The 9354-nt window shown below is 27.1% G+C and overlaps 1 protein-coding gene across 2 annotated transcripts; it reads left to right on the top strand.

Moving 5' to 3' along the window:
• The first annotated feature begins 1389 nt into the window (after positions 1–1389).
• On the top strand, positions 1390–8822 carry LOC127285128 (odorant receptor coreceptor-like). 2 transcript variants are annotated; one of them, XM_051310965.1, is made up of 7 exons: positions 1390–1502; positions 2189–2274; positions 6145–6267; positions 6751–6841; positions 7978–8114; positions 8298–8430; positions 8522–8822. In XM_051310965.1, exons 2-7 carry the CDS (start codon positions 2210–2212, stop codon positions 8576–8578), a joined length of 606 nt encoding a protein of 201 aa, XP_051166922.1. In that variant the 5' UTR covers positions 1390–1502; positions 2189–2209; the 3' UTR covers positions 8579–8822. The 2 variants fall into 2 exon arrangements, 1 of the variants encoding a protein (XP_051166922.1); XR_007843566.1 differs by lacking the exon at positions 2189–2274 and having other exon boundaries at positions 1393–1502.
• The last annotated feature ends 532 nt before the right edge of the window (positions 8823–9354 follow it).

Raw genomic sequence — 9354 nt, forward strand, 5'->3', positions numbered from 1 at the left:
TTTATCAGAAAATAATACATTAATTACATATTTGTTTTCCAAATAAATACCTAATTTATAATTTAAAACAAACATCAAAAATAGATTATTTGATTTGAATCGTTTTATAAATTGTATTGTAAACATATTCACATCAATAAATCATTCTAATATATAATTATATAGAAGTGAAATATTTTAATACTGCCTTTATAGTTGAATGCAGGTGTCCTCTTTTTCAAAGAAAATTTCACGTGTCCTTTTTTTCACTGAATCAGTGATATGCATATAAAATTATACAAACATCGACCGAAAAAAAAGAAAAATTCATATTTAAGTTAAATGTGTGTCAAAAAATTTTCGTTTCACTCTTCATCTTTTTCAATTTTTTTACGACATTTCTACAGGCAGGTTTATCATTTTTTATGAAAAATAGTCTGCATTTTAAAAAAAAGTTTTGTTTGGGAAAATTTAGAAAGGATTTAATAGGGGAATATACTCAGGGTTAGACACCGTTTTGGACTTTGTTTATAATCCTTTTTAAAAAAATAAATTTAGTTAATTGCGATATATTTGAGATACAAAATAGGAACACTTTTGCTGAAGATCGTAAATTAATTGGTCTAAAATTAATAAAGTTCTGATCATTTTAAAAAAAAGAAAAATCTAGTCAGGGTTTGACATTATACTCAGGGTTGGACGCTTTGTAAAAATCGAAGGTTAAAAAAATAAAATAACATTTATAACGTTACTGAAAACGTTTTTCAAGTTTATTTTTCATTTTTACATTATTATTTATAATTGACAATTAATATTATTTATGACGTTACTGAAAACGATTTTTAAGTTCATTTTTAACGTATTATATTACTATTCTTCTAATGTCTTTGGCAGAATATGTGTTGTGTGTGTGCGACAATGTTTATTTCTATATTTATTTATAAATTGTGTCAAATTCATAATTAACAAAGTGTCCAACCCTGATTGCATAAAGTGTCCAACCCTAAGTAGAAGTAATAACATTTTTGAATTGTGCTAACCATAACCAGACATGTTTATCGATTTGATTTTTCACTTCATTTTTTCTTCAATTATAAACCCCACAATACATGCAATAAATTTACCTTGCCGATTTCTTGTTTTCTTTATTCATTTTTTATGTTTAACTTTTTTCCTTCCTATACAAATGCACCGACGTCACAGCAGACGCTACTTTTGATCCTCTAAAAATGTAATGGCACAAAAAGTTAGGTTTCACTACGTGAAGCTTCGCCACGTCCATGCATAGATGGCGCTAGTGTTCTTATTTTAAAAAAGCGAAGCGTCCAACCCTGAGTATATTCCCCTATGTAAATCATTTTTTAAATTCTAAAAAGTGCTCAATTTCATATTTTAAGGTAGGAACTGCAGTAGCGGCATCAATCGATGGGGATATTGATGTTATTTTAGAAAGTATCCCATATGCTGTTATTGACTGTGTAATTATAGGAAATATTATTTTGTAGTTAATAAACTTCATTAGAGTAAGTTTTTTTAGTATTCTTATATTGCATTTTGTCACGCGTTTAACGAATATTTGTTTTTACTTCATTAAAATTTTGCTGAAAGATGAATTATATTATTATATTTAATTTAATTTAATTTATTAATTATATGTAAGTTATTAAATTTTTCAAATTTCATAAAAATTTATATACAATTACAATTTCTAAAAAGGTTTAAAGTGTTTTTTTGTTTCGTTACGAACAACTGATTTCCATTAATGTTTTTACTTTTTCAGAAATCAACAAAATGTTTACTTACAAAGTTGACCTATTTTGTCTAATTTTAATTCAACAGAAAATAATACATTAATTATATGTATATTTGTTTTCCAAACAAATACCTAACTTTTAATTAAAAACATAAACAACAAAAGTAAAATATTCGATTAGAATAGTTTTATACATTGTATTGTACATTTATTCACATCAATAAATCATTCTAAATATTATACAATTCTTTTGATATTAGTGTAAATAAATACTATATATGTATCAAAAATTCTACAAACATTGACCAAAAAAAGAGAAGAAAAATTTATAGTTAGAATTGTCTTTGAAGGTATACAACGCGTATTTCTGTTAGTTCTTAATAAGCTTCTGAAAAATGGATCATTTTTTTACAATCTCACAATATAAAATTAACAGGTTTTTATTAATTTCTATAGGTCTATGGCCACTTAAGTTAAATGTGTATCAAAAAATTTACGCTTCACTCTTCATCTTTTTCAATTTTTTTACGACATTTCTACAGGTAGGTTTATCATTTTTGATGAAAAATATTCTGTATTTAAAACAAGTTTTGTCTGGGAAAATTTAATGAGAATTAAATATTTAAATTGTAAAAAGTGCTCAATTTCATATTTTAAGGTAGGAACTATAATAGTGGCATCAATTGAAGGAGATATTGACGTTACTTTAGAAACTATCCCATATATTATTATTGACTGTGTAGTTACAGGAAATATCATTTTGTGGTTAATAAACTTCAATAGAGTAAGTTTTTTAGTATTCTTATATTTTGTCACGCGATTAATGATTTTTTTTCTTTTTAAAATTTTGCCGAAAGATGAATTCATATTGATCACCAATTATAATTCAAAAATCTCTTTCTTTTATTGGAATGTCTCAATCAAATATTACTATTTGTTATTTTTAACAGAGTTGAAATCTATATACATTTTTACAGATAAAAAAAACTTTGAATTGTGTCTATTACACTTGGCAATATTCTCTTCCTGAAGAAAAAGTCATATTAGAAAAATATGCCGACAAAACTCGAAAAATAACTATAACTTTTGCATGCAAGTGATATTAAATATTTTTTGATATTCTGAATTCAAAAGCATAATCTTCACTATTTCTTTTCAAGAATACAATTTGTATATGATTTTTATTCTTATAGTTAAAATGTAATATCAGTAAAATAATTAATAAAATAATGTTATTAATTGTCATTTTTTAATGGTATTTTAGGGAGTATGTATGGACCTATTATCGTAAACATGTTTATTGAATTATATTCAAACTTTACTGATTCACATTCATATGCAAGGGAAACAACCTTTTATCTCTTCTATCCAGTAAAAAATTTCTACAATATTAAAAATTATTATAACTATATTCTTCTGATGGCATTTTTCGGTATCATTGCTCAAGTCACTACATTTGTTGCTTTTGATACATTATTTGTCCTTTTTATTCAACATGCCTGTGGAATGTTTGCAATATTAATGTAAGAAAAATACATATTTTTATCGTTATTAGGAATATACTTTTATTATTATAAAGTTTGCATGTGTTACGTCTCAAATAGAGAAATAACTAACGAAATAATATTTTATTTATGGCCGCTCGGTGATTCAGGGTATACCTGTTTCATTTACAGAGCAGAAGGCTCTGAACTAAGGGTACAAGAAAGAAAGAGAATAGTTACTAATTTTATAATTAGGTTACAATTTATTTAGAAAAGTATTTTTAGTTACAACAATTCGTTCTTATGAGAGAGAGAGAGGGAATCTCGAACCAACCAATCCAGGAAATAGAGTTCAGCATTCAACTGAAATAAGGAATGCAAGGGTTACTACCAATATACGACAAGTTTAGAAAAGTTAGGATTGAGAATATAAAAGATTTACCTTAAAATTCAGTAGTAGGTGTGTTGAAAGAAAAAAGACCACTGCAGTCTCCTTAGTTGTCACAGGAAAAGAGCTGGTACCAGCGTGAGTTTATGACGTCAGGAAGGTTGACGGGCTCAGGTATAACCGCAGGTCCGGAGTTCTATTAGGCGTGATGAAACTCCCAATAATGAGTCTCTTCCAAAAAGGAAGAATGGATAATTGCCCAATATAATGAGAAGTAAGATCCTCGTTTAAACTGCCGTGTTTTCTAAAAACTTAGGTAACTGCAAAAAAATCGAAAAATGAGTTTTTTATATCGTTGGAATCGTGGAAAAAAGATACTCCTGTTAATGCAAATTATTTTAAAAAATTGTTAATATGATTAATAATAATTTTTGCATAAATAATTGAAAATACCGGTAACTGCAAAAATTGATGAGTGATAATTTGAGAAACTTAGGTAACTGCTATAAAAACTGGGGTGTCTTTGGGTGTTGTGGCGTATTTTGTAGGTCGTGATTTGAAGAACTTAGGTAACTGCACAGTGCCTTAGTTTCTCAAAACACGGACCTCATTTTTCGAGCCCTCGTCGTATGGAAAACTTAGGTAACTACAGAGTGCTATCAGAGCACAGTAGTTACCTTAGTTTTCCATGCGACGAGACCTCGAAAAAGGAGGATCGTAATTTGAAGGACCAAGTAACTGCAAAATCTTATACATTTCTTTAAAATTACTATGTTTTTTCTGCAATTAATAATTTATAATAACAATAAATAATAAAATAAAAAACTCCAATATTATATATATATATATATAATTATACCTAAATAATAATTTATCAATTATTGAAAAATTAAGTATTAATTTTAATAAATAACATAAAAGCATTAATAAATTAAGAAAATGAAGTTCAGCAATATGTTTATTTCATGATTAATATATAATTAATTTAGTTCAATTATTTAAAAAATTAAAATCGTTTTTAATTATTTAAATAAACGTTAATAAAGCAGCGAACTACATTACCTACAATAATTTGACTTTAATATTGTATAATTAAAATAAATTCAATCATATAGTTTAATATTTGTAAAACACAATAATTATAATGATAACTTTCGCATCTTATTAAATAATTACACTTTATTATTTAATATTTTTTTAAATTTATTTTTGTATTATTTTTATTTTATTTTATATTATTATTTAATATATTCTGAGTTAATACAATATTTGACTCTAATATTGTATAATTAAAATAAATTTAACCATAAAATTAAATATTTGTAAAAAACAATAATTATAGTGACAACTTTCGCAGCTTATTAAATAATTATAGTTTATTATTTAATATATTTTTACTATTTTTGGCCAAGAAAGATGAAAATTCTTATATATTCCCTGTAGTTACCTAAGTTTTCTGTGCGACGAAAGACCTAATACAGGCGATCGTAGCACGAGGGACCAAGTAACTACCAGTTACCTAAGTTTCTCGTGCGACGACCCTCGAATCAGCATACCGGTAACTACATTTTTAATAATTTATTGAATGTTTAAACAAATACAACATTTGTTTTTACATAATTAAAAAAAATAAATTTAGACGAATCGAAGGAACAAAACGGCATTTAAAAATTTTAATTAGGCTTTGCGGTACATATCAATGAAGTTTAAACAGTTTTTCGCGTTTATCTCGAAATCTTTCATTCTGCAGTTACCTAAGTTTTTAGAAAACACGGCAGTAATGTAGAGGGTTTTGACACTTGATTTTAACTTTCGTATAAGAAAATTATGCACTTGAACTAGAAGACGTCGACTGGTACCGAAAATGAGCTTGATGTTATACGTATGAAGATGATTTCAGAACTGATCTCTTCGTGAAAATGTAGTCCTTTTATACTGATTTTTCGTAAGAGAATAGATAAAATTTTATTGTCGTACTATATATTTTTCACCCTTATTTTGGAAGCCAAAGTTGAGTCCTTCTCTCTCAGTTGAACGTAGAAATGGGGGGTGTGAACCATTCTAATACAAGATAGAAAGAGTACGACTACGGTTATTCGCAGTTGTAGAAGAGTTTTTGTGGTCTTCTAACGTGGTGATACTACAGGGGTTCGTCACATAGGGAAAATTAGAAAGAGAGCATTTTGTTTCGTGGGGGTGTGATCTCTTCTAGTGTCATAAAAGATTTCTCGCTTCTATTTGTTTGTTTTTAGAAATACAGTATATAGACGTAGAAGAATACAAAACGCAGGGGTCTTTTATATATAAAAGAAAGATGTTTAGTAGCGCGACAAAAGAGCGGAAATTTAACATTTAAGAGAAAAGTATTTAGAAATCGTAACAAAAACACGGGTGTTTGTTGCAAGAAAAACGCAACTCGGTATAGATTTAAGAATTCTTATAATATGAATATTATAGTTACGGTGACGTGACACATGTTTGAATAAAATTTAAAAAGAAATAGATATCAATGATACGTTAAAATATTAAATATTTTACAGGCAACGTTTACAAAATATAGATGCAGATAATACAATTTTTGTGCAGCAAAATGCTAATAAAAATCAAGACAAAAGTTGTACAGATGCTACTGAATGCGTGAAAATACATAATATTATTATTGAGTAAGTTCATCTGTAAAAATTTAAACTAATTTAATCTTTTTAAGATTTTTCCGAAATAAAATTTAAATTTATTTATGGGACGTTTCAGGTCAAATCCTGTCACTCCAATGGCCGAAATTATGAGGTTTCAAAAGTATTACTTATACTAAAATATATCTTTGGTATATATTGGTATACTTTTAAAAATGTGTTGCCTTTCGAAAAATCCAATATGGCAGTTGTTGTATTTAATCCATAGATCTAAAATCAACATTCCAAATTTTTTTTGGTTACTGAAAAGTAAAAGGAGAGAATAAACCTATAAAATTATTTTAAAAAATGTAAAATTAAAAATTTGCAGGTTGTTTAGTAAAATTTTTTAATTGACAAAGAAACTGATTTTTTTGGTCGTCAGGGTTGCTCGATTGACGTGAAACGTCCCATATGTATACATTTCTATTAAACTTCTATTTTTTAAATATAAACATAATTTTATTTATACAGATTTGTAGATCAACTTAATTCTACCTTTTCTGTTGGACTTCTATTATCAATTACCTTATTCACGGTTGTTTTAAGTTTTTCATCATTCGTGGTAAACATTATTAATATTAAATACATAATACATATATAATAATTTACAGAAATAATTCTCTATTATAATTTTTTTATATTAACAGAAGTTTGATTAGTTATTTTTTATCGTTGAATATTATTAATTTAATTCCACATAAATGTTTTTTTTTATATGTAGAGGAGAATGGGGCCAGAACGGGGATTGTATACGTAACTGTAAAGGAATTGTTACTCGTAGAAAAAAATGAATTTTGCTATAATTACTATTAGGATCAGAAATCATAGGGAATCATGGGAAAAATATTCCACTTGTGGTAGCTACGTTGAAATTTCGTCTCTCTCTCTTAAAAATACGTTAACCCCTTCGCTGTGACGAGAAAAATCTTAAATGTAGGTTCAAAAATGTTAAAGAAACCTTTTCACCACCAAAATTTTTGAAACTGTGTGAACTTCAGTTTTTAGGGTCGCTGATTACGAATCTGATGTTAGTTTTTCAATATTCAAAATGGTGGATCCAATATAGCGGACATATTTTTCTAAATTCGGTTTCTCTGTCTGATCAAAACAAATGATGCTTTTTAAGTAGCTCTTCATATTGGATCAGCCATTTTGAATAACTAACATCATATTCTAATTCAGCAGCTCCGATAACTTCCGAGTAACAAGTTTCCAGCGAATCCGATCAACTTTAATTTTGTCATCCACCATATTGGATCCGCCATTTTGAATTTTGAAAAATTAACATCAGATTCGAATTCAGCGGCCCCGAAAACCCTCGAGTAACAAGTTTCAAAATTGCGGAAACCACCAGTTGAACGCGACCGCGATATGTTAAAGGTACCTATACGTATTTTATAGACAGGGAAATGTCCAGGACATTAGTGTAGAGGGAGTGCGATCGACCAACCGAACATCAGGGGTTAAGCGCAACGTTAACTAAATTCAGTTTCTTATATTTTATATTGTTTTATATTCATTCTTCATATTTTTGCATTGATAGATGGTATCACCTGCTTTACAAAATATAAATTCTCCGTTTTGTCCCACTCCTCGTTTAAACCCAAGTTTGCCAGCTTATTAAATTAAAAATAAATGTTTAAATATAATAAGTATTACTTTAAACCATGTATAGCAAATTCATTAAATATATTTTAGGCTCATGATTATCGACATACTTCGAATGTTATGATAACATTCCTGGTTTTGACATTGGCTGAGATTTTTCAACTATTCAACAAATTTTTGCAATGTCAAACATTAATTGATCACAGTATCTTGTTTAGAAAGTCTATGTAAGTAAAAAAATGTAATTATAAATATATTTTATTATTAATCAATGAAAACGCTAAAATAATTAAATAAAGAAAACCGAATTTAAAATTATATTAATTAAAAAATTCATTTAAGTTGTTATTAAAAATTGTTTTTGTGCATGTTATTCTTATAGATTAAAAATTATTTTATTATAATTGCAGATATGATGCTAATTGGTATAACGCATCATCCAAAACAAAAACAATTTTGTATCTTATGTTAATTAGGTCGCAAAAAATGTGTAAAATAACAGGAGGAAAATTTTTTGATATGTCTTTTAACACTTTTGCAAGGGTATGAATATTTTTATAAAATGTGAACACCTTATAATCTTTCTATCAAGCTATTTTTGGTCATACAATATATATTGGATTTTTATTTTCAGATTTTAATTAATGCTGCTTCATATTTCACAGTTATATCATCTGTAAAATCATTATAAAAAATTATAAAAATTTATTAATTAAAATGATGTATAGTTAATGTTGCAATTTAAGTTTTGTAAAATAAAATTTTTATAACGTTATAAATTTGTTTCTACTTGTATAATACAATTACAGTAAGAAAAGGATGTAAAAATATTGTTTAAGGATAGGTCAAAGTCCTCAAGCAGCCGCGGTGTTTAAAGAAAATTTTTACGTTAGTAATGTTATGTCATATTTTAAATAAATATTAATTTTATCTAATCTGAACTTATAATTGTTCCCTATTCTAATTTCCTCAATTTAACTTAGTTAAATTAACTAAGTTGGGAAGAGGTTTATTAAATGAATGAATAGAAATATAATATAAAAATTATTTATTTAAAAAAATGTTGTTAACAATTAGTGTTATACAATCAAATAAATCCTTATTTTTGAAAGGTTCATATTTTACCTTTAAATAATCTGTGAAGATTCTTCTATTAGTTTTTCCCTTTTTCGAACACCGGGTCTCCTAAATCTTCTAAGTTGTAAAATTTTTATTACCGCATTGACACTGGTATATTTTAGGCAGGACCGTAACTGACGAAAACTTCTGAATATGTAATATTTTAACTTTTTAACTATAATGACACTTCGATGTATATATTTTGGAACTTTATTTGACACTCGATACGATTAACAAGTGAAAGGTCTCCCTTTATGTAGGTATATTTTTCAATGTATTCTTCGCGGCGGTACCAGCTCGCCTCTTTGGGTTAGATTCAAGATCGGTACCTCACAGACATGAAAAGTG

Source organism: Leptopilina boulardi, unplaced genomic scaffold (assembly GCF_019393585.1).
Source record: "Leptopilina boulardi isolate dan_hultmark-lab unplaced genomic scaffold, ZJU_Lbou_2.1 LbouV2_330, whole genome shotgun sequence".
In the NCBI taxonomy this organism is placed as follows: domain Eukaryota; kingdom Metazoa; phylum Arthropoda; class Insecta; order Hymenoptera; family Figitidae; genus Leptopilina; species Leptopilina boulardi.